Source organism: Erithacus rubecula (genome assembly GCF_903797595.1).
Source record: "Erithacus rubecula genome assembly, chromosome: 25".
NCBI classification, from domain to species: Eukaryota; Metazoa; Chordata; class Aves; order Passeriformes; family Muscicapidae; genus Erithacus; species Erithacus rubecula.
This window is the reverse complement of record NC_136677.1, coordinates 5,099,184-5,124,904: the sequence shown is the minus strand read 5'-3', so window position 1 is coordinate 5,124,904 and position 25,721 is coordinate 5,099,184. Positions and strand designations below refer to the sequence as shown.

Genomic DNA, 25,721 nt, shown 5'->3' with positions numbered 1-25,721 from the left:
GTGAAGCTGTTGATTCAAACCAAAAATTAAATTTCATTGAGGCATTTCAAAACCGAATGTTTTTTTCTCCATTCTGAACTAGCACTTTGGGAAAAGGGGGCATTTATTGCTGAAGAAATAAAATATTCCTCCCCAGTTTTTGGTATTAAATAGTTTTGACCCACTTGGCTGTAGGATGTCACCTGCAGGTAGGGATGAGACAGCACTAAATACAGTTTTGGATAAATCACCATTTATTCCTTAGCAAAAAAAAAAAAAAAAAAAGGCTCCAAATAATTCACATCAACTAAAAAAAACAAAACAAAACAACCAACCCAGAAGTTGCATTCAATCCCACGTTGGTTGATGGCCAAAGGCATTGGAGGTGGGATGTGCCTATTCAGCAGGGAGCAGCTGTGTAGGAGATCAGCCAGTAAAATCTCATCAGAGAGCTGCAAAGCTGCAGCAAAAACTCAAAATCACTTTTTTATTTCTCACTCCTTGCAGCTCCCATCTCATGGGAAACCAGTGGGGGCAAACTTGGAGCTCTGAAAACCAGCCCTGTCTGTACAGCAACTCCCAATTTATTAATTAACTCCATTTCTTGTTCCATTCCAGTTGTTTGTTTGGCAGGTCATGATTTTGAGCAGGTTTTGGATATCTTGGAGGATGGAAAGGAGACATTGGGGAGGGGAATGCAAGGTGTGATTTTGGTGTTTTCTCTGATGCTGATGGAAAGGTTGGAGGAAGATGCTCTCCTGTCTTGGCAGTGGTGGGGAAAAGTCTTCTAGTGAAGGTTTTGGCTGGAAAAACAGAATTTCTGCATGCCCAAAAGGTGGTAACTATCAAAATCACTTAGATGTGGGAGTAGTTTTCTTTCTTATTTTCTTTTTTTTTTTTGCCTTTTGGATTTTAATTCTTGCTGGATTTCCAGCAGCTGGAGAAGGTGGAAAGTGTTCCTCCTTCCCATGGTTCTTTCATCACCCAACAAAGAAAAGCAAACCCTCCTGTTTTAGGGTTCTGCTTCTCCAGTGGTGCCAGTCAGCATCTTGAGTGGAAATCCTCACTTTTTTTCCCTGAGATGTTTTTACCCTCTGACATTTTCTCACAGACTGCTCCTCCTGGAATAGTCCTTGCAGCCTCTTTCCACAAGTTAGAGCTGAGAAATATTTAATAAAGAGGAGATTTAAGCTTTGGGAAAAATTCCATATGAAAAATTGCCATTTCCATTGGGTCACACAATGGCTCTTTAGAAAGATCTCAAGTTTGACCAGAATTGATGGCCAAGGCTACAACTGCAGAGTGTGCTTTCCACCCAAATTGCCAAACGAGGTTATAATTAGACTCTGGAGATTTCTTGCAATATCTGAAATCATTTAATAGTAGCATTTGGTTTTTATGGCAGTTGGATTGAGTCCTGCTTCTACAGTGTGGTCATCAATGCAGGGCTGGATCTTCTCTGTAGGATCAACATTTTTCTCATTGCCATTGTAGTCATTAACTGGGTCTTTGAAGGGTTAATTAATGTGTTACCTGCTGGTCATCCAAACAGAGCTGGGTCTTCTCTGGAGGGTCAGTGTCACTTCTTGATGTTGTGCCTTGCTCAAAATGTTGTGTCTTGCTCAAAACATGTCAGTGAAACCTTCATAGCTGCAGTTTCTGGGGGAAGTAAAGCATCTATTTTCAAATTCTTTCCACAGTTTGCCCTTTTCTTGCTTGGAATTTGACTAAAAATAAGGAGATTGCATTGGAAAGAAAGTATGGCAAAATGGTGATCCAGGAATGTCTTAAAGTTGCATTCTTGGGCATGAACTTCATGTTTTCCTTTGGTTTTCTTTCATTGTTAATTAACGTGAATTAGTGTCATGGTGTGGGTTGATACCATACCTGATTCTCCACAGGGTGAATGCCATATCCATTCTTGCTCTTCATCTGCCAGCTTTCATTTTGATGGGAAAGATCCCCAAAACATGCATCCTTCCACGAGAAACATCTGATTTCCTGGAGCTGCATTTCTCATGGAAGAGATTTTTCCGAGGTGCACCAAGCACGGACATTGGCAGTAACACCTTGTGCTGATCACATGCAGCTCAAATCTATCCTTTCTGCAGGCTATTAATACTTTATTAACTCCATTTAAACTCTGCCTTAATGCTCCTGGTGTGACAAGTGTCTCTGTGTAGAAATTATTAAGAAAAGATGGTTTTTAATTGAATTATGGAGTGATGCTGCAACCCACAGCCACATTTCTGCAAATATTCTGTGTACATCTGCATGCAATATAATATTGGATCTGGGGGGATATGCTCCCAAATATCACTGGAAAAGAAGTTTTTCTCAGGAGTTTGTTTCTACTTGAGCCAACTCAAAGCCTGGGGGGTTTTGCCTGAGCAACCAAAAGAGGACTGAATTTTGCAGGAGTGAATATTTGAAGCTGATTGTCTTAGAGTAACTCTGGTAAGGGGAAGGCCCTGAGTTTTAGAAATCTCTTCCCATCACAGGAAGAGTTTTTTTGGCCTCTTCCTACCTGTGGGGAAACTCAAAGTTTCATACAGCTGGTGAAAAATTCTGCACCGCTGGAAGATTGATGCCTCAGCTATGGGAACTTCCACTTGCTCATATTGCTGCTCCCCTCATTTGATCTCAAGCATTCCTTTCCTGCCCAAACACAAGAAAATACTTTCAAAATTCATTTTCTGCTCCTCTTTTTGCTGTGATGGGTTTTTTTTTTGTCTCTAGCTGGTCCCTACATATGGAGAGTCAAGCCGGGACATTAATATTGATGCTGACCTCGGTGATGAGGAGCTGCATTTCCGAGTGTGCTGGCAGCATATAAATACTATTACTGGGTAATTAGTGAGCCTCAAGCTGAGGTTGGATTGAGCAGGGCTTGGTGTCCTACTTTTGGGATTGGGCTTTGGGGTTTTTTTGTATTGGGCTGTTGGGGTTTTGCCCCAAGAAGGAGCCGGAGGAATGGAAATCGCAGCTCAGGAGCACCTGGGTGCTCAGTGAAAGAGAAAGAAGCAAAACAGAGAGGAAAAAATAGAAGAAAAAATATCTCCAAAGGCTCTTCCTGTTTTGAAAACCTCCTGTATTTGAAATACAATTTTTTTTTTTTTTTTTAGTTGTTTCTATGCTTTCTTGCTGGATGTCTTGGTTTGCAATTTCTCTTGCCATGCCCCACTTTAATTTTATTCCTCTGGTGCTATAGAAGTTTGGAAAAGCTTCAGTGTTGCCAAAGGGCAAATGCAACCAGGATTCTCTGGTTGGATGCACCTGAAAAATGGATACTTCTTGCATCCCTCACTCTCCAGCCCTTTCTGGATACAGAAAACCCTTTTATTTTATTGTCTCCCCCATTCACTCCTCTGCACTAAATACAAGAAGGGTTTTTCCATCCAGACAGGGATGGGGAGACATCCCCAGGGTCACCAGATCCTTGCCTTTACCCCATAGTGTGGCTTTGATTGAAGCACCATGTGAATAATTCAGGGGTGTTTTGCATCTTTTATACCTCTGAACTTGCACTAAAAGGGGTTTTGAGTTGCTGCTGCTGGCGAAGGTGAACAGCCCCTCAATTTTGCATGAGCTAAAAGGGCTGTGAATGGGGAGCTGGGTTTTGCCTCTGAAGTCAGGTGGTTTAACACATGAATTTAATGAATTATCAGGGGAAGAAAGCAGCTTTGGGGGGGAATCCCTGCAGCTCACTGGGCCTTGGGGGTCACTGCAGGTTTTGGCATCACTGCACCTCCCTGCACTCAGGGCTGCAGCCCTGACTCCTTGCCCTGTGTTCCTGCCCCCCCTTTCCATTTTAATTGCAGCTCAGCTGCTCACTTCCCCTCCTCATGGAGATCTTTTGGGTCAAATCATCCCATTTTCACACCTCCTCATTGGCTGAGGCTTTTAATAATTTTGCTAGGAGGTGGCACAGCCACAGGAGGTTTTGTGTGTCCCCCTGTTTTTGGAGGCTGCAGTGGCACTGAACTGGAATAGGAGGTTTAAATATCAGGAATTGTTCCCTGTGGGGGTGCTGAGGCTCCACAGCAGCTCTGGCTGCCCCTGGATCCCTGGAAGTGTCCAAGGCCAGCCTGGATGGGGCTTGGATCATCCTGGGACAGTGGAAGGGTCTTTGCAAATCACAGGGAATTGGAAGAATCTTTAAGGTCCCTTCCAACCCAAACCATTCTGGGATTCTCTGATTCTCTGACTTTTTTCAGGGCTGACTTCCTTCCAGTGAGCTTGACAGGGTGCCTGTGTCAAGCTGCTGGAAAAGATTTTAAATCCCCAAATAATTTCCTTTCCACAAAACAAATGAATCTTCAGAAGGGCCTTTCCTCACTGTTGCTAAGCCATTTAATTTATCTGAGTCATTTACAATTTGTGATGGGCCTATTAATAGCCTGATTTGGGGATCAACATCACTTAGATGTGGGAGTCGTTTTCTTCCCTTTTTTCTTTTTATTTTCTGGGGTTTTTTTTTTTTGGCCTTTTGGGTTTTAATTTCTTGCTGGATTTGCCCCCAGAGGCACAAAGCTGTGTTTGGAAAACGTCAGCTCTGTCTCCCCAGCCCCTTTGTCATGCTGGGGCTGAAAGCACAAACCACAGCCCACCCATGGGGACGTGCTGCCCTGCTACCACTTAACTGCTTCAAAGTACCTGTCTGTGATATGGAACATGCCATAAAACCAACAGGTTCCAGATGTGCCAGCAAACTCCCCTCCACCCAGCTGGAGGCAGTGCACACAGCGAGGAGCCTCTGCCTGCTGCCTGCCTGTGCCAGAGGGAGCACAGGGCTCCTTTGGGGTTCTTTGGGATGTGGCTCCTTTGGGGTTCTTTGGGACGTGGCTCCTTTGGGGTTCTTTGGGATGTGGCTTGTTTGGGGTTCTTTGGGATGTGGCTTGTTTGGGGTTGCAGTTTGGGATGTGGCTCCTTTGGGGTTCTTTGGGATGTGGCTCGTTTGGGGTTGTTTGGGACATGGCTTGTTTGGGGTTCTTTGGGATGTGGCTTGTTTGGGGTTGCAGTTTGGGATGTGGCTTGTTTGAGGTTCTTTGGGATGTGGCTTGTTTGGGGTTGCAGTTTGGGATGTGGCTCATTTGGGGTTGTTTGGGACATGGCTTGTTTGGGGTTGCAGTTTGGGAGGTGGCTCATTTGGAGTTGCAGTTTGGGATGTGGCTTGTTTGGGGTTGTTTGGGATGTGGCTCATTTGGGGTTGCAGTTTGGGACATGGCTTGTTTGGGGTTTTTTTGGGACATGGCTTGTTTGGGGTTGCAGTTTGGGACGTAGCTCATTTGGGGTTGTTTGGGATGTGGCTCGTTTGGGTTTTTTTGGGACATGGCTTGTTTGGGGTTGTTTGGGACATGGCTCATTTGGGGTTGCAGTTTGGGACATGGCTCGTTTGGGTTTTTTTGGGACATGGCTTGTTTGGGGTTGCAGTTTGGGACATGGCTCATTTGGGGTTGCAGTTTGGGACATGGCTTGTTTGGGGTTGCAGTTTGGGACATGGCTCATTTGGGGTTGTTTGGGACATGGCTCATTTGGGGTTGCAGTTTGGGACATGGCTTGTCTGGGGTTTTTTTGGGACATGGTTTGTTTGGGGTTGCAGTTTGGGACATGGCTTGTTTGGGGTTGTTTGGGACATGGCTCATTTGGGGTTGCAGTTTGGGACATGGCTTGTTTGGGGTTTTTTGGGACATGGCTCATTTGGGGTTGCAGTTTGGGAGGTGGCTCATTTGGGGTTGCAGTTTGGGACATGGCTTGTTTGGGGTTTTTTTGGGACATGGCTTGTTTGGGGTTGCAGTTTGGGACATGGCTCATTTGGGGTTGCAGTTTGGGAGGTGGCTCATTTGGGGTTGCAGTTTGGGAGGTGGCCATTACCAGAGCAGGGTGATGACCCAGGTTCTGCCCTGTGCAGTGTGGGGTGAAGATTTCAGTCACTGGTGTCCCAGGGGGTGACTGCCCTCCATGGGACTGGGGAGATGGGGTTTGCATCGTTGGGTTTGGGGGGGTTTTGTCCTGGAGGGGTTTGTCTCTCTGTTCCTGGGTTGGGGGATCTCCATGCTCAGAGTCTGCAGGATCTCTGTCCTCAGGGCTGTGGGAATCCTTGAGTTTTGAGGCTCACAAAAACTCACAAGCACTGTCAGGGGTGGTGGATCCCCATACTCAGGGTTAGGAGCCTTATCCTTGAAGTTTGAGTCTCCATCCCTTGGGTTTTAGAGATCTCCATCTGCAGGGTTTTGTGGAGCTCCATCTGCAGGGTTTTGTGGAGCTCCATCCCTGAGGCTTGAGCATCTTCACCTTCAGAGTTGGGAGTGTATCTCCATTTTTGGGTTATGGGATCTTCTTCCTTGGGTTTGGAGGAAAATCTCCCTCCTTGGGGCTGGCAGATACATCTGGGGTTGGTGATCTCCATCCTTGAAGGTTTTCCATCTCCAGGTTTGGGTGATCTCTCCCCATGTGTGGCCATGGAGGAGGATCTTTGTTCTCCACAACCCCCAGCACCCCCTCAGTGCCTGTCCTTGGACAGCTCACACCCTTGGGTGCAATTTTGGGATGAGGGCTCTTCTGTGAGCACAGCAAGTTCCCAATTTAACAAATTCCTGAATTTGTTCAAAACCTTCTGAGAGAACACACTGGGGTGGGTGTTTGCTGCTGAATTGGCACTTCCAGGAGGCACAGCCAATAATTTCCTTGGTCTGCTCTGTGTAGGTCCTGGCTGGCTGGAGAACCATGGAAAAGCTGGAATAACAACCATGTAGAAGGCAATGAAGTAGGTACAAAAGCTACAATTGCTGTTCATCACTAATATGTTGCATGGCACTAATTAATTTTTAAACAGCCTGGCTGGGGACCTCATTGCTAAAACATGATGTTTTCTTCTCCAGAAGTGTTAACTGTGAACTCCAAACAGAGCAGAAGAAAGTCAGGCAGGATGAGGAGCCACAGGTCCATGAGTGACCTGCTCTGATGGCCACTGTGCCTGTTCCACCCCTCTGAAGGGTTTTTTTTTGGGCTGGGGAGTCAAATCCATCTTCCTGGGGGTGCAGAAGAGCTGTCTGAGCTGCAAGCATGCTGGGAGGAAAGGGAAAATTATTTTTGATCCTTCTCTCACCTGTCTCACTTTACCCAAGTGTGGTTTTCCCTGAATATTTTGAGCCATATTTTATTGCTGGTCCCCCAAGCCTCAGACTGGGGATTGCTGTCATTGCACTCACTCACATGTGAGTTATTTCATTCAGTCTTTGTGAGTGTTGAGAAAAGACTTTCCTCAACCTTTTCATTGCTGCTGACATCTAGATCAACACCCACATTTATTTATTTGACATTTCCCATTTCCAGTTAATCTGTGAAGTATTCCTCTTAAAATGGTCTGAGCTGGTAATGCTTTATCTTCCATTTACTGTTTAATTATTCTTTAATTATTTGGACACTTTCCTCATCACCACTTTGAGTCCACCTATTAATTCCATCCTTTTCAGTTTCATCATCTCCAGGAGAAGGGAAATTCAGCAAGCTGCTGCTAAGTTAATTTTGAAAAAAAATTATCAAGTATTTATCAGTAGTTTTATTTACATCTCTCTGTTTACTTCTTTATTTTAAAATAAGGAAATGTGGTTTGGGGCAAATTTTTTTTTGATGTTCACTGAATCTGATGATACCAGGGTCCAGCCTGAGGCAGGCTGAGTGTAAAAAATAACAATTGCACCATTGAAAAAAGTAATTTTTTTTTTTTTTGCTGTGTGCCAGTAGCAGCCCTGGGGTCACAGAGGGCTGAGGCTGAGGGGAGCACCCAGCCCCCCCCAGATGGGGCCATTTCTGTTTCCATATGGAAAAGGGATGTGGCATCTGGTTTCACTCCCAGCAGCTGGCAGCTTGAAGCCTGTGTTTTGCATGGTGTGGAGTAAAGAGAAAATAAAGTGTCGAATTGTTTGGCATTATCAAGGATTTCTGCTCCCCAGGACTCCTGCATAAAGAGATGGAAATTTTAGCTGCTGGAGCCAAGAAACACACAGAAGTATATGAATTTATTACATTTTATCTCATTCCCTTGCAAACAGCGCTGGAAATGTCAAAAGATCATCTATTGTTTCATCGTTTAGAAAGATTTTTTGTTTTCTAGTTGTAATTTCCTTGATGCCTGGCTGTGGGGAAGGAAGAGAAATTGGAGCAGGAGCTGGCAGGGCTGCAGCAGGTTGAACATGCAGGTTTGTCTGGCCATGGAGCTACATGCATTTAAATTTCTCACATCCCAGGTTTTTAATTTAACAAATGTAATTAAGGCTGGGGTAGGTACTCGGATTATTCATTTACTCCAGATGGAAAAAATTAAATTGAATGCAAATTCTGTAATCAGACATGAAGTTGAGGATGTTGGACGTGATGGGGAAGTGTCAGCACATTAATGGGGCTGCTTTCCCTAAACAGCACCCAAATCTAAGAGCCAGGGATTATTTGAATAATTGAGGTGGCATTTGATAAGATATCTGATTGCTGATATCTCCTTAAGAGGAGCCCTAATTGTAATTCTCCATCAAGAAGGATTAATCTGCAGCAGGATGCTCTGGGAATAGTGTGGTGGTGTCAGCCTCCCTCCCTGGAGTTTTGGTTTTTTATCAAGGGCTGCCATGCCCAGGGAAGGTGCCAAAGTGATTTATTTATCCCTTCTACTGTTGCTTTTTCCCTGTGCCAGGAGTCCTCAGGTAGCAGAGCTTGGAGCCATAACTGGGAGTGGATTTTGGAGGTGCCTCCCATCCTTGGAGAAGGATGCATCATTGCATCTTATTGTCCCTTTCTTAGTGTCCTCAGGGCACAGTTTGTGCTTTTTTAGTCTGGGAAAAGGAGACAAAATGGAGATAAAATGGGGACAAACTGTCCCAACATCAGCAGAAGATGATGGTGGAGGACCATGACCCCAGTATCTGACAGGACCCAGTCCTGATGCTCTTGGGAAACTTTTGGGGGTTTTGACTCCCAACTCAGTCTTGGCTGGGGTGGAGTGATGGTTTAGGAATGGTCCCCTCAATTTAGTGAGGCTGAGACTGCAAACCCCACTGCCACTCACTGCATCCCCTCCCCTTCCATCCTCTGGATTTTTACAATTAGAATGAAAGGCAAAAATCATCATCAAAAAGATGGGTGGAGATAAGAACAATTTGCTGGAAACTGGAATGAGAAAACAAACAGTGGGAGCAGCAATGTTAACAATAAAAAGGTACAAAAAAGGAATGATTCATATACAGAAATCACCTTAAGCTGCAGCTGCTGCACTGGGAAGGGAGTCCCTTTGCTGCCCCTCCCCCTAAAAAAAGAAGTGATGTGGTATAGAATAACCAGGTCCTGGCCATGCCCCCTCCCAGCTAGTGCAGAAATTAACCCTCTCCTGGCTGGACCAGGACAGCTAGCAGGAGTTTCCACTCAAGCTGGCAGCAGTCACTTGGTCATAATCATGGAAATATTTTCTTGTGGAGTCTGTTTCTCTGCCAGCACCGTTGGCTCCTCTTAAAACCAGGCAGGGAAAGCTGGGGAGAGAGGGGTGGATTCAAATCCCACACCCTGAGTGAGATTGGAAAGCATTTAAATAGCTGAAATTACTATTAAAAAAAAAAAAAAAAAGCTATATCTACGTTGAAGATCCAGTCTTGCAAACAAATAAACATCATGGTCTTTCCTTTTCCCTCTATCTAGCAGCAAATGAGAAAAAGAAAAGGGAAAAGGATGAAAGAGGGCAAAGGGATAAAGTTTGAAGGAATTTGCTGCTGAGGTTTTTTGGTCTTTGAATATTTTGGACAAACTGTACATAGAATTTATTCCCTGTGAGGGTGGTGAGTCCTGGCACAGGACTCTTCCATCCCTGGAAGTGTCCAGGGCCAGGCTGGGCAGGGATTTGGGGTAGTGGAAGGTGTCCCTGCCTGTGCCAGGGAGTTGGAACAAGATGGGTTTTAAAGTCCCTTCCAACCCAAACCATTCTGGGACTCCCTGATTCTATGTAATAAAAAATATAAAAGGGTGTAGAGGAGAAAAATAATCCTCAGCTCTTCTGCAGTCAGTGGTTTGCCCAGCAGTGATGAGGATATATTAGATTTTTCCTGTCTCTAAAGCAAAGTGAAATGCAGAGATTTTTCTTTTTTTTTTTTTTCTCTTTGTCCTACAATCCCACCTCCTCCTGATAGATTGGGAGATTTTAGCCAGGCTCTGGACAGTGAATTCACAACCAGAAGGGTGTCAAATCCCCTCAAAAAAACCCCAAAACCCCCAAAAAATCACTAACATCACCCCCCCACAACCAACCAAAAAAACCCCAAAAAACTACTTAAATCACTTGAGATAAGTTGGGTGTTATCTTAAGGTTGCAAATTGCTTGTTTGCTTCTCCAGCTGGAGCTGTTAATTCAGAACAATTAACACACCGTTTAAAACCCAGACTAAGCATATGGAGGCAGTCCTTGGGAAAAGAGCCTGTTTGGGATTTTGCCTCCATGTGAAAGAAGGAAAACTCCAGTTTGTCTTTGCCCTTAGATCCTGGCAGGTGTTGTGGGAAATGACACAAATTCCAGGGGATTTAGCCCCCCCAAAATCCCTGCTGGGTGTTTGCTGGAGTGATGCTCAAAGCAAAAGCCTGATGGGTCTCTACACCCAAAATAAAAAATCATAAATTCATTGTTAGGATGAATTCACCACTGAGAGAGTGTCTTCACCTTCCTGCTTCCTTCAAATATTTCTTCTTCATGAAGAAATAACAAATCCTAGAGTGAATCCTAGAATAATGCCTGATTTTTGTTTTTTTTTTTATTGGCCCCTTTGCAATGCCATGAAACACCTCCCTGGCTCCATCCTTTAGGCCTTTTGTGGCATCATTTTGGACACCTGCCATTTATTTTCTCAGGTTCCCTTTTGATTTTTGATGCAGGTGAAGAACAAAAGCCTAAATCTGGAAAGAAACTCCGAAATACAGCAGTTCAACCTTCTTAAAATACTGATGTGAGCTCAACCTGCTTAAAATATCCCTGGGTCAAGGAGCAAGGAGGTGAGCTCATTGCTTTTCTGCAAGGACATAAGCCACTGTTAGATTTTATGGGATTCTCTAGGAAATACTGCAGCAGTTGTTGCATTTTTGCAGCCCTGAGGAGTTTATGGGATGATCCATCCTTTCTTCCACCCTTCCCTCCATGTGTTTTTTCACCATGGATGTTTGTTCATCCATTCATCTGTTCCATCCTTGCATCTGTCCATCCATCATTTTTGGGTCTTAACACTTCTGATATCAGAACTGCACATAAATTTTATCAACAAAAATTCCACAAATCCAAATGTTATTCAAAGAAACTTTACAGGACTTGGTGTGGCTGAACGTGCAGCAGCTTTTAGCATCCCCTGCAAATGATGGGAAGGAAAATCAGCTTTTCAAAGCTCATAAGCTCAAAGTTGGCACCAGGATTTTGGGGTTGGGGGGCCCTGTAATGTGAGCCCCCCAAAACCTTCACCCCCCTGAGCTGTGAAAGCCAAGCAGGTCATCTCTCAGAGCTTTTCCTGCAAACCCTTTGCTGCTGCTCCCCCATGTGAGGATGGATGTAGGCAGCATCAGCAAATCTGAATAACTAATCAGAGTCCTCATTAACCCCCCACTGAGATGCTCAAACATTCACTTTGCTGTTTGTGAAGCAGAGAAAGAAAAAAAAAAAAAAGGGAAAAGGGAAAAAACTGCACAAGCCACCCTGCATTAAAATTGATGTGTTATTAATCCCACTGTTCCAGAGCTCGTGGGTGCTGAATTTTCCTCTGTCTGGCCCGAGGCTGAGCAGTGTGGTGCTGCTTCTGCAGGGCACTTTGCCTTTCCATTATTTATCAGCACAGGGGAGGGAGGCTGCTTTTGTTCCCCAGATCCAGATGTGTTCACACTCACATTTCTGGGCTGGGCATGGCCAGTGTTTCTCTGCATTCCCCTTTTGGATAAATGTGAGTCCCCTGCACCATCAGACATGTCCCTCCCTGATGGTTTTTTTTGCCTCAAAGCAGCTTTGATTTTGCAGAAATATAAAAATATTTGGGTGTATGGGCATGTCTCAAATCCTTCACTCTCTCTGAGAAAGGGTGGGGTTTGTGAATTGTTGGTTTTGCTTCTGAAATGGAAATACTGTGTTCTTCTTTCCCCTTTGAGCATCCCCAGCCCTTATCCTGAGGTTGGAGATGTTACAGAAATTGCAGTTTTGGAGGAAAACCCCAGCACACCACACCAGTGTGTGGTTTTTGTCACAAAAGTCCTGCTGGCAGATGGCAGCAGGTGTTGCCAAGGTATTTAGAGTCACTGTCACCCCTTGGAGCTCCTTAAAGGGTTAACTTGAGTTTGATTTCTGCATTTCTCCTCCTTTTCACACTTAGAGGGTTTCTTTGGTTGTCCCTTGGTTGTGGAGTTTGGGGCCAGTGGAATTTGCTGCTGGCTACAGTGTGGGGCATAAAAATCCTGCAACTAAACCCAGCATTAGTGGGGATTTCACCATTTGTGATTTCCCCCTAAATCAGAGGAGCTGGCATTATATTTATTAAAACACGATAGCCACAATTAAACATTGACATGTTGGAAGCACCACAGCCTGCTCACATTGGAAAATGAGAAAATCCTTCTTTCTTTAAAATCCTATACTTTTTGCAAAAAAAAATCCTGAATTTTGTTTAGCTGAACATCAGCTTTATTAGCATTCCCTTACACTTCATTAAAAACTTGTTATCAGGGATGCCCTTGGCTTGTTGCAGCTGTCCCAGGGTTCAGGGCATGTGTGGGGATTGATGGGTTGTCAGAAATGTCTCATTCTTGACCCTCTGGCAGTGCTGGGACACCATGGATGTGCTGCCTTGCATTGCCTGTGGTGGAGCATCTTGGAGGAGCCTTCTCCTCCATGGGAGGACTTCAAAGGGCTCTGCTCAACTTCAAAGGATGCCTTTTGAAGTTGCTAAAAGTGCTTGCCAGCTCAGAAAGGCTTTTCTCTCCCTGCCAGGGTGTTCAGGGGGATGTCCCTGCTGGGGCTGGCTCTTTGTGTTCCTGGTGGTGGGGACAAAAATGGCATCACTGCTGCAGAAGTTGCACTGTGTTTTTGTCCTAAATGCATGCAGCACCCAAGAGCTCAAGCTCCAAGGATGAAAATCAGTTTGCCAGAGCTCCTTTAACAGTGACAGCCTTATTTCTGCTCCTTTTCCTCCAGCCCTCACCTTCTGTTCACACAGCAAGCCCAGGTGACAAAAGCCATTCCTGTGGGATAGAAACAAATCTTTCTAGGGATGAAGCACTGTGCAGAACTTGAGCTTTTCCATCATGATGTCAGGACAAATCCAATGAAAATCAAGTTCCTGATATTGGCATCAGCCCATTCATGCTCCTCCAGGGCATGAGCATTAATTATTTCTTTCCCATAAATAACCTGAATATTTCACCTGAGTTTTGGACTCAGGTCCTTGTGGGTAGATCAGGTTTTTACATCTCTCAGTGGGACCTACAGAAGTCAAGAGGCACCTTGACCTTGTGTCTCTCTCCCCAAATTTCCCATGTTTGGAGGTTTTTGCCTTGGGCCAGGTTTCCAGAAATGGCATTTCCATGACTGCTTTGGCCCCATGCTCATGGGGAGGTGATGGAGGCACAGAGCACAGGTGTGTCATTGCCAGGGTTTGGGATGGAGTTCATCCAGGGCAGACAGGATCCCTGGGGTGTGTCCTGGGAGGGTCTGGGGAGACCTCCAGGGGTTCTGTGCATGGTGGTTGGCATCTCAGGTGTGTATTCAGGTATCTCAGGTGTGTATTCAGGTATCTCAGGTGTGTTTTGGGCAGTTGGGAGCTCTTTGGAGGTTCTGTAGATGTAGGTTGGTATCTCAGGTGTGTTTTGGGCTCTCAGGTGTGCTTTGGGTGCTCCAGGGGTTCTGTGGATGTAGGTTGGTATCTCAGGTGTGTATTCAGGTATCTCAGGGGTGTTTTGGGCAGCTGAGAAGCTCTTTGGAGGTTTTGTGGCTATTGGTTGGTATCTCAGGTGTATTTTAGACTCTCAGGTGTGTTTTGGGCAGCTGAGAAGCTCTTTGGAGGTTTTGTGGCTATTGGTTGGTATCTCAGGTGTATTTTAGACTCTCAGGTGTGTTTTGGGCAGTTGGGAGCTCTTTGGAGGTTCTGTAGATTTAGGTTGGTATCTCAGGTGTGTTTTGGGCTCTCAGGTGTGCTTTGGGTGCTCCAGGGGTTCTGTGGATGTAGGTTGGTATCTCAGGTGTGTTTTGGACTCTCAGGTGTGTTTTAGGCAGCTGAGGAGCTCTTTGGAGGTTCTGTGGATGTAGGTTGGTATCTCAGGTGTATTTTAAGCTCTCAGGTGTGTTTTGAGCTCTCCATGGAGGTTCTGTGGCTGTAGGTTGGTATCTCAGGTGAATTTTGGGCAGCTGAGGAGTTCTTTAGAGGTTCTATGGATGCTGGTTGGTATCTCAGGAGTGTATTTAGGTATCTCAGGTGTGTTTTGGGCAGCTGGGAGCTGTTTGGGGGTGGTGGCATGTATCAGATGTACATTCAAATCATCTGTATTGGACATTGACAGGGCTCTGTAGCAGGTGATGTGCATCAGAGGAGCTGTTGGGATGTGCAGAGGAGTCTGAGGAGCTCCCTGAGGATGATGTGGGGTGTGTTGGGTGTGTGACAGATCTGAGGAGCTCCAGGCAGGTGCCATTTGGGTATTCATGGGATATTCAGGGGTTTCATGTCACTGGTTTGTAGCTGTTTGATGCATCAGGGGTGGGCTGAGAGGAGCTTGGCAGAGGTTGTGTATCAAGGGACACATATTGCACTGTATATATATAAAATAGAAGGTGTATATATATAAAATATATATATTTAAAACTGGAGATCTGAGGAGCTCTTTACATGGAAAGATATATGAAGGTGGATGCATCAGACATCTGGAGATCTCAGGTGATGTTTGCAGACACACAGGAAATACCTGGAGGTGATGAATATTGAGATGGATGTGGAAGGTCTGAGGGGCTCACTAGAGGTGATTTATATGGAGAGATCTGTGAATTTGATCTCTTGTTTTCCTTTTTTTTTTTGCAGTCAAACACAAAACACCCCAGTGTCAGTGGCTGTGTTGAGATGGGACTGGAAATTCCAATCCCATAAAGGCCAAATTCTTGGCAGTGACAAACTCATCTCTGGTGCATGGATGGATTTTCCTTTTTCAGTGGTGTCTGGGAGCTCCCCATTCCTGAGGTTTCCCCACTTCCCTGAGCCTTAATACAAAACCACATTTACATCCAGGAAATATTGTCATTAACCAGGGAAATGGCCAGTGTGAAATGGCACAGCCAGCAGCAGTGATGGCTCATTCCTTTTTTTTCATTTTTTCTCCTTTGCAGACCTGGATTGTGGCAGCTGCCCCCAGTGTGATCCTGTGAGGAGCTTTCTGCAGCCACCAGGAGAGGAAAAGGACAGGACAGGACAGGACAGGACAGGACAGGACAGGACTGACCTCCATCCTCCATCCTCCATCCTCCATCCTCTGGCCAGAGCAGCAGCACCTTCCTTTTCTGGACATATCTGGGTTCGACCCCCAAAAATCTGATTTGTGTTTTCTGGGAGATGTTCAAACCTGCTGGGGAAAACTCCTGATCTAGCTCAGGCACCACTCCTGCTTTCATCCCACCTAATTTTTCCTTGATTTCTCTTATTTTCCCCATCATCCTTCAAAAAAAAAAGAAAAAAAAAATGCATTAAGAGCAGCTTGCCACCCATGGCTTCACTGACACTGCCAGAATACCTTTCCTAGTGCAGACCTTCACCCTTTGCTTAATATTTCACTTTCTTAAATTATCATTTTCTCTCAATATTCTAATATTTCCTTTTTGCTTTCCCAGGTTGTGATTCCCCACCCAGTTTTTGGGGCAGTGGGAGGACACACTTCCAGGCCAGTGGCTCCCTGAGCACCCCCTAACAGTAAGGCTGCTTTGCTTTGTATTAATTAAGCAATTGTATATATTAATTGTGCAATTATCTACATTAATTGAGCAGGATGTGGTGAGTCATGACCTTGGTGTGGCTTTGTTTGGAGGAATTTCTGCTGTTTTCTGTTGCATTGAAATTGTATCAACCCTTCCCTAAATGCAGTGAGCATTTCAGAGCAGAATTGCACATTTTAAAAATTTTTTTTTAAGAAATCAGTCTGTGCAGAGAGTCTTGTTTTAAAGCTCAAGTGTAGATAACATATTGTTAAGAGCCCTACAAGGCATAAGCAGCCTGGAGGAAAACACAGATATATTTTTGTGAAAATACTCTGAAATATAGGCTGTTATCACTGCAAAAATTTGGCACAGCCAACAGCAGGGTGCAGAGAAATGGTCACCAACTAAAAATAAATGCAATGCAGGGCTTAAAATAAGATATACATGAAACCAAGGGTTTCACAGTCCCTGATCACTAAAATTAGGGCTTGACAGAGTGACAAATGTGCTTGATCCCTGCCAAAAGCAGGGCACAGGCAGGTGACACAGAAAATAAAATCCTGCTGGCTGCAACTTCCCCCCTGTAGGAGCAAAGAGAAATCTTTGGTCACTGAAAATGGGAATGGCACCTTCAATTTACATAAATATTCTGCAAAAGGATTTCTCATTAAACTTCTTATTCATTTGGTGACCCCACTTCAGCCAAAACAAAAAACACACAATGAAGGAAGTGATGGATGTTTCCTTAGCCTGATTTTACCCCTTTCTGATAAAGGTTGGTTCATGCTGAAATCATTTTGCTGGTGAGGGAGGGTGGGATCCCCACTTTTTTGGGGATCCTCCCTGCTTGATGCCCTCTTTGCAATCTGTATTTCAGAGTGAGCTGCTCAGTACTGGCATGAAAGAGCAGAGTTAAGAGAATAAAGAGGGGATTTATTAAAGTGTTTAACAGCTCCACCTTGGCCATCCCAGAGGCTGCTCCCAACATGGGCAGTGCTCAGAGTTTTTCACACAATTACAACTTTGGTCTGTTTACATATCAGGGGTTAATTGTCCAATTACAGCTTCAGGTAATGAATTCCCATCCCCCACTTTGCTCCTCCCCAGTTCATTTTTGTTGATACTTTTCAAGGCCTGAGGCTGCAGGGTGTCCTTGGGTTCCAGCCCCAGAGGAATTGTTTTGTCTGACCAAGATGTGCAGAGTTAATTACACTTTATGTGGAGTTTAGAGTTATTCACTAATGCAGCACAGGAAAATGGAAAGCATCAAAAGGACTCATGACCCTGCCATGTGTTTTGTGTGTTTTGTGTGTTTTGTGTGTTGGGAACTGTGTCTGTGGAGGACACAGGGTGCAATCTGGCCTGGAAGGATCTCCAGCAAAGAAACCAAACCCAAACTCAGCAAACTGTGCCAGCAGGGTCCAGACACCTTCCTTCAGAGGCACAGAGAGGTGATGGTGGTGGGTGTCCACTTAATCACCCTCTGGATGGGCTGGCATCTAAATGGTTAATGATAGAAATTACCTGGAGGTTTCTGAGAAACAAATTGCTTTCCCTTGCCTTCCTCCACTGTGTGTTGGTCCCCCCAGTGTCCAGGCACAAAACTCTTCCACTTTTCCTCCTCCTGAAGCCTCTCTGAGGCACCTCCAAGGCCAGGCTTTGCCTTTTGTCATGGTGTAAAGTTGTGAAAAAACTTTTCACACCATGGGAATTTCCCAGTCCTTTTCTGACCCCATTTTCCTCAGTGCTGAGTTCAGATCAGGCTGAGCTTTACTCCCATTTGGGGTAAATGGAGGAGACAGTCTCATTAAGCATCACTAAAAGAGTTTGAAACCCATTGTAACTCCCTATAAATCACCACATCAAACTTCTCTTTTATCACTGAGGCTGGAAATATGGCCAAAAAATTGCTTCCAAATGGGCAAATGAAAAGTGTTTCAATTGTGGTGATTAATCAAGGTGCTCCTGTCTCAATCTTGAGTGTCTTGGCTCAGGGTGGGGATGGGGACATCTCTCTGTAGATGCCAGAGTGCCTGACATGCCTCAAGGAAAAACTTATTTTTGTTTTTTTTTTGGTCAGCAGAGTCATTTTTATAGGGAATTTTTACATTTACATAGGAAATTCAGGGGGAAGGTAAGACAGGGAGGAGCCAGAGAGTGAAGTGAAAACTCAGCAAGTCAGGAACTCTGATTTATTTGCCTTTTGGGGCTCCAGAGGGAGTTTTTCCCCTTCCCAAGGGAAGGATTTCCAAGCAGGATAGCAGGATATAGCAAGAAATGAGGCAGATTTAAGGGAGGATTTTATTTGGATTGCTGTTTTCCTGTCTTTCCCAGTCAGGGAAATGGGAATTCTTTGCATCCTACCACTCACACCTCACCTGTGTTTCTTGTTTTTAGCAAGTCCACCAAAAGCAGGTATCTGTGTTTACCTGGAGGTTTTGGGAGATTTGCATCAAACCTGTGAGATTTGAGTTGCAAAATAAACAATTGAGTTAAAAAACAATTGAAACCATATCTGAAAATATGGAAAGGTGCAGTTTTGATGATGGGGTGTTTATGGACTGCAGCAACATTTACAGAAAGTCCTTGGTTTGTGGTGGGATCTGTGCCAGAATTGTTGGCAGGTGATTCTTGCACTTTGTGATATTTGCAGTGGCAGAGAAATTGATTATTGTTGTTTAATAACTGTATTCCCCTCCCCAAGTCCCCTAAACTTTGTGCAGCTCATTTGCTTCCCCTCTCCTGCCCCCCTGTAAGAAAAATTGGAGGCACAAAAGTCAAATATCATGGGTTGGGATAAGAATAATTTACAGGAACCAGCAATGAGATAAGAAAATGAACTTTAACAATGGAAATAAACAAAGTGTGCAAAAGAGAGCACAGAGCTTCACCCCACCACAGCCACCCAAACAAGGCAACTTGAATTTTTATTTTTTTATTTTACATTTCATGCCCAGCAAGAGGAAGTTTCTGCATTTTTGGGGTTCCTCAGCTACACTTCAAAGCTTTTTGATTTGCTGCAAAAAAAAAAAAAAAAAAAAAAAAAAAATCACAACTTGCTCTTTTGGGAACTTTTCTTGGGCAGAGGGCTGGGTTGCACAAAATTCAAAAGTATTCTCAGGTTACTTTGAAGAAGCTTCTTTGATGTTTCCCTGTGCCAGTTTGTTTTGGAAGGTGCTTTAATGGTCTTCCCCTATAAAAATAACACTTGAAAATGTATGTAGGTATCTCAGCTCTCCACTTAAAAAAAATGAGCAGAGTTGTTTAATGCTGCTGTTCAAGGTACATTAACCTTGTCTACTAAAGCTCTGACTGGCTCTTGCAGGTTTTATTCTCATGTTTATGTTGCAGAGATATCCCTGGAGCCTTTCAGAGATGGGTATCTTTGGAGAGGAGGGAAATATTTAGCAGTAATTGTTGTTCTCATCAGAAATCCACTGAAGCAGCTCCATCCTTTCTATGGAGCTGAAGTGGAGAGGAGGATTGGGAAATATTGATTAAATAAGTGCAAATAAATACATGGAAATATTAAACAAAAATTAAAATATTTGAAATAGCTAGGTGAAAATATTAAATAAATAAATGTTGCTTTTCCTGGTGCTCAGGGGCCCATCCACTGACATTCCAAACCAGTGGTTGACAGGAGGTTTTTTTGGTGTTTCCCTCTCCCTTTTATCCCAGTGCTTATGTATTGACCAACTGCTTTTTTAGGAGAAAAAATAGAAAAGGGATTTGCTCTGGTCTAGACCTTTGTTCTGCAGAAATATCAAATCACTCTCTGCTTTAACCCATACTTGTAGCAGAACCAAACAGACTCAATTTCTCCTTTTTTTACCAGGCAATAACTAATAACAGGATGCTGGGAGGATGTGGAGGTCAGCATTTAGTAAAACCAGAGCAAAAGATGCTCCCAGTGCAATAAATCTAAATCCTAAATCTAAACCCTAAATCCTGGGACTGCATTTAGGAATTTTGGCCATGATATATTCTTAAAAAATTTGAAAACTATGTGATATTTTTGCACAAACATTCCTGATCTCCCTGGATGAGGACTTACATGAGCCTGTTTGGAAACAACCTTGTCTTGAAAAACTGGATTATTTTCTGGTTTTGACCATTTAATAGCACTTGGTTTATTTTAAACAAGCTCCAGGACTTCCTGTAATGGCATGAAAACATGGCATTCATCTTTCAGGGTAATTCTGGTTAAAAGAGGCAGAAAAAGTGAAGATTTGTTGATAGAAATGAGACATTCAAGTCACTCTTAATTCACTTTATGGCCAATCAAATTTGGACCCAGCTCAGTGCATACATCACCAACATCCTGCACAAGCCCTCTGTGAAGATGGTGACATAAAAAACTCATAAAACTCATAAAAATCTCACAGCATCTCCTCTTCAAAAAAAACATCTTTAGAAAAGGCAGTCTTCTCTTAACACCCAAAAATGCCACCTGTGGCTGGGAAAAAAATAAAAATCCTCAAGTATCTCTAATAATTCTGATGCTTCAGGTGGAGAAGAAAAGCCTGAAAATTTGATTTTCTGATTTTTTTTTTTTTTTGTGTTGAATCCTCCATTATCAATTGCATGTATTGCAGTGGGGCAGAAACTTCTCAAGGAGTTTCCAAAAGTGATCCCCATTTTCCCATTGGTTCAGAAACAAAAATTGTGCTTTAGAGATTGAATATTAACATTTTGCTTTGAAAACAGTGATGTAGAGTCCATAAAAGGGGATTTTTTTTTTTTTTATTCAGCCCCAATTCTGACCAACCATTTTAATATGGATTTATAGCTGCTTTATTAATGATATAATGATTAATATGACCTAAGGAGATCATATTCACCTGGAGGATAGGGGGTGACTGACAATACTTTTGTTTTTTTAATTGTTTTAAGGCATCATGAAAAAAAAAATCCTCAACTTTTCAACTTTAATTATTTTTACTTGAGAAAGGATGTAATATATTGCTGGCAAAAAAAACCTATAAATCTGAGAGTCCTTTAGATAGGCACAATCTCTTTGGGAAATACATTTCCAGTGTAATGGCAACATTTCAGTGATAGCTGAAATAATTTTATTTCATAAGGAAATTTAGGATCCTTTGATCTCAAGTTGCTGCCAAAATGTGAAGTACTGCTGCTTCTGGAAATGAAAGAGCCTTTATGGGTTTTTATTGCTCACCATTTCTTTCTTCTGTGCAAATCCCCCAGGAGCTGGCTGCAATTCCTGCCCTCCTTGATCTCCAAAATTCACTCTTCACCCAAGATTTGAACATTTCCTTGAGCTGGGCTGGCAGGACTTGGCAGGGGTTTGGTGATGGCTGCCCACAGTCAAGAGCTCACACAGACTAATTAATATAATAAGTGGGGGAAAAAGAGAAAGAAAGAAAGAAAAGAGAGGGGGATTCATGTATAAAACAAAAATTGCTAAAAATAAGAAAGGGTTAATGCATATAATGGCAACTTTCAGCTGATAAATCCACAGGGCTGAATCTGTTTATCCTGAAATTCTCTCATGTGAAACCCCTGCTCAGCTTTTCCTGTGGGCACCAGACTCTTTCCTGGATATTCACATCTTTTTCCCCCCCCCAAAATAAATATTCTGCTATTTTCAACAGCTGTCTCCCACTCTTATCCTATTTTTTTTTTTTTTCTCCTCACATTTAGCTGTCAGTCCCATTCTCCAAATCATCACCCATAAACCTCAATGAGCAGCTTGATTTGAGCAGTTTAAATATTATTCAGCAATTCACTGGGGCTCTGGGCTGCCACCTTCTGGGAATATCCTCACCCAAAAACCTCCCACCCCACAGTGGATGCTTGGAGGATCTTGGCAGGAACAACAGATGCCAAGCAGGGTATTTTTCCCAAAATAGCAATGTCTTTTATTTTTTTTTTTTTTAGTTTCCCACCCAGATGTCCAGACTGTCACTAAATTCTGCTTTTCCCAGCTTCTAGTGGGGAGGTTTTTCCCTTGGTGTTACCCCCTGAGGACACAGATATTTGTGTGCCTGCAGCTGTGAGCTGAGTTTTGACATTGGACATCAAAGGTTTTAAGCTGGGAGTTCACTCAGGAGCAGATAATTTTGCCTCCTGCTATTTTGCTGTTGGGAGGAAAAAGATGAAAAGCATCATTTTAATCCCATAAATGCAATATCCTCACTGCTAGAGGTCTGTGTCATGCAAGAACCCTGATCTACCTTCACAATACACAGGATTTTGGGTGTGATTTTTTAGTATTCAGTCCCTGGGTTATCCATATTTGTGCAAAGTATCAGGAAGAATAACCTCATTTATTCTTGCAAAATAAAGAAGGGTTGTTGGTGCTCATCCTGTTCACACAGCACTTTCCCATGTGCATGTGGTGAGTTAGTGCCTGGCAAAACCTGAATCCTGCAGGAGATCAGAACATTGCACCTCTCCCCCCAAACAACCATGGGCCTCACAGAAAGGCCTGAATTTCCCACAAAGATTCCCAAATGTGCCTCAGTTTGACTGTGCCTCTATTCCTCTTCCTTTCACCTTCCTGCCTGTCCCCATTTTGTGCTGAGACCAAAGCTCACACTGTTTTTTAATATTTATTTTATTTTATTTTATTTTATTTTATTTTATTTTATTTTATTTTATTTTATTTTATTTTATTTTATTTTATTTTATTTTATTTTATTTTATTTTATTTTATTTTATTTTAATTTTATGTTATATCTACCATCAGTTCTATTTGTCAGGGACTTATCCCATCCAAGTGCTCCATTACAAATTTATCCCTTCCTGGTTCCCCTCTTTTTTATCCATCTCCTTTGGACCTGAAGATATGAAAAAATTAGTCTGTTTTCCTCCCAGTAACTGCATTTGGGAGAAAGCAGCATCTTCCAGGGAGGCAGCATGAGGACCATCTCCTCAGTTTATGGGGTGTGCAAAATCCAGGTTTGCTCCCTGGTTCCAATTAAACAAGAATTTCCACATTTCTGTGAATTCAATCCCTATGGATATGTTACCTCAACACAGCTGGGTTGGACAGCACAGCATAGGAATATGGTAAATAAATAAATTAATTAATATATTTAATATGTTGGTGAATCTCCACATTGGGTCCCTTCTGAACTGAGCATGAGGATGTGACTCTGTGGTGACCAAAGAGACACATCATTTTGGGAGGGTTGAGTGTATAATTAAAAAAAAAAAAAAAAATTTTGCATTTATGGCTTGTCTTTCTGCTACCAGAAAAAAGGAAGAGCTGCAAAGGGGATGGAAATCCCAATTTAAGGCACTGTGGTGTGGCATGAGGGGTGGAGAGAAAATGTTCTGGGTGTGCAATCCTCCAGCAGCTCTGCAGTGAACATCCCCTACTGCTCTTCTCCCCCAGTCCTTACCCAAAATCACAGATCTCCAAAAACTCATCAAATGCCAATGAGGGTTATCAGAAGGACTCAGAGCCCTGCCTTGTATTTTTTTGTGTGCTGGAGTTTCCTGCAGGGACAGAGCAGAGCCAGCACTGTCCCCTCTCCTTTCTGCCTTTTATTCCCTCCCTCTCAGTGGGTTTGTCAGGGAGGGTGATGCAGCAGCTCTGTCCTGCCCACAGGTTCTCCATGTGAGCCCCAAGCAGGATGCACCATGTGTCCCCAGCAGCAGCTGTGACCATGATGGCCACGCAGACTGTGCCTCCTCCTCCCTACCAGGACACCCCCCAGGTGAGCATCCTCCACACCCAGCTCCTGCTCTACTCACCTTCATTTCCTCAAGAACCAGATAGTTCACCCCAGAGCATCCATCTCAGGCTTAAAACCCCTGGTGTCAATCTCTAAGATTGAAAGATTTTGGGTAAAACTATGAGATCTAGGAGATTTCCTTTTTTTTTTTTTTTTTGTATAATGTCTTAAGCTGCACCAAGGGAAATTAAGGTTGGATATTTAGAAAAAGTTTTTTTTTATGAAAGTGCTGGAATCATCTGCCTGGGAGGTGATGGAGTCACCATCCCTGGGTGTGTTTAAAAAAAGATTGGGTGTGGCACTGGGTGCCATGTAAATTGAGATTTTAAGGGCATGGATTGGACTTGATGGTCTTAAAAGTCTCTTCCAACCTGGTGATTCTGTGATTTTTTGATTCTATGATTCTTTGATTCTGTCATTTTATTGATTCTGTGATTCTGTGATTTTTTGATTCCATAATTCTCTGATTTTTTGGTTCTTTGATTCTGTGATTTTTTGATTTTTTCATTTTTTGATTCTATGATTCTCTGATTTTTTGATTCTTTGATTCTGTGATTTTTTGATTTTTTGATTCTATGATTCTATGATTCTGTGATTTTTTTGATTCTGTGATTCTTTGATTCTTTGATTTTGTGATTCTGTGATTCTTTGATTCTTTGATTCTGTGATTCTGTGATTTTTTGATTCTGTGATTTTTTGATTCTTTGATTCTGTGATTTTTTGATTCTCTGATATTTTGATTCTGTGATTTTGTGCTCTTTGAGTTTTTTTGAAAGCTGACATGGTTGTAACCAGCAGATGAATCCTCTGGAAAGATGAATCATTTAACTAAACCAGGACAAGTTTAGTCATAGAGATTCCCTTTGATTTATTTCAATGGCATTTTTTAATAACCTCTGGCAAGGCAGAAAAAAAGATTTCATCTCCAATGGTGCTCTAAGAGATCAAATAACTTTTCCAAGCATCATTATGGAGTCAAGTTATTATAAAAAGAGGATTTGTCCAAGAAAAACTCTTCTGGGGCAGCCAGTGGACTTGGGAGTTGAGGATGGATTTTGGAGATGCTCCTGCACCTGAGCCCATCCTGAGATTTTTTAGGGGTAAATTGATCTCACATTTCTGCTTTTCCAGCAGCAGGGATGATCTGTGCTGTGCACTGAGCCAGCTCCACATTCAAAGCAGCTTATTTTTATTTTTTTTGTTCACATGCAATATTTCGAGTTTTCCCACATTTGCTCCCAACAACAACAAAAAAACCCCACCCAAACCCCCAAACTCTGCAAGTTGAAATAAATAAATTGATTTTCACCCCCCCTTGAAGCCCCCCCACCTCCTTTCTCCTCATTTCCTTGGTGGGAAAAGGTCACTTGTCCCAGATGACACCTCAGTGGGGTTTTATGGCTCCTCCACCTTCTCTGCCATCATTTGCTGCTCCACTGCTCTGCCTCCTTTGCTTTTTTCTTTTTTTCCCAAATTTTTATTTTTTTCCCTTTCTCACTTACACAGCAGGGAGCCACAGCACTGTTTGAGTCCTAATGGGCAATTTCAGGATTTTTTAAAAAAAACCTGACATTTTCCTGAGCATCCTTTGGAGATTTCTCCCTCCCTGTCCCTTTTCTGCCCCCTTGTTTTAATATTCTGAATTTTGGGAGCATTGCTGACCAAATCCTTCCTTTTTTTTTTTTACCTTATCAAGAAGGTTGCTCAAGCATTTCTCTTTCTGTTTAGTGGCTTTGGAGGAAAAGCTGCAGCCAAGAATTGATTTTATTTTATTTTATTTTATTTTTGACTCGCCTGCCACTGCTGTGAACTTTTCACCTGAAAAAATTGGCATTTCTAGGACTTGGAAAGGCAAATTACACAGATTTCTTCTCCCCCCAAAAAGTGAGGAATTGGTGATAAATAGATAAATTATCTATTTATTTATCTAATATATAAATTATCTAATCTGTTGATTATCAGAGCTACAAGGGAACCACAAGAGGGATGAAAAAACAAATTTGGGGAGTTTTGCATTGGTTTTTTACAGGTTGTGCCAGAAACAAAAATAACAAAAATAGGTATTTTAAAATTTATAGTTAATATAT

The 25,721-nt window shown here is 43.0% G+C and overlaps 1 protein-coding gene across 2 annotated transcripts in view; it reads left to right on the top strand.

The window, feature by feature from the left end:
- The window catches only part of PKNOX2 (PBX/knotted 1 homeobox 2), an 83,684-nt gene that overhangs the window by 32,719 nt on the left and 25,244 nt on the right, over positions 1-25,721 (top strand). The window contains exons 2-7 of one of the 2 annotated variants that reach the window (XM_079326879.1): positions 6,685-6,749; positions 8,096-8,180; positions 10,882-10,998; positions 15,344-15,528; positions 15,842-15,920; positions 23,508-23,616. In XM_079326879.1, the coding sequence (XP_079183005.1) occupies positions 23,533-23,616 (84 nt within the window). In that variant the 5' untranslated portion in view covers positions 6,685-6,749; positions 8,096-8,180; positions 10,882-10,998; ... (1 more) ...; positions 15,842-15,920; positions 23,508-23,532. Of the gene's footprint in view, positions 1-6,684; positions 6,750-8,095; positions 8,181-10,881; positions 10,999-15,343; positions 15,529-15,801; positions 15,921-23,507; positions 23,617-25,721 lie in introns of those variants that run through there. The other variant, XM_079326878.1, reaches the window with a different exon arrangement.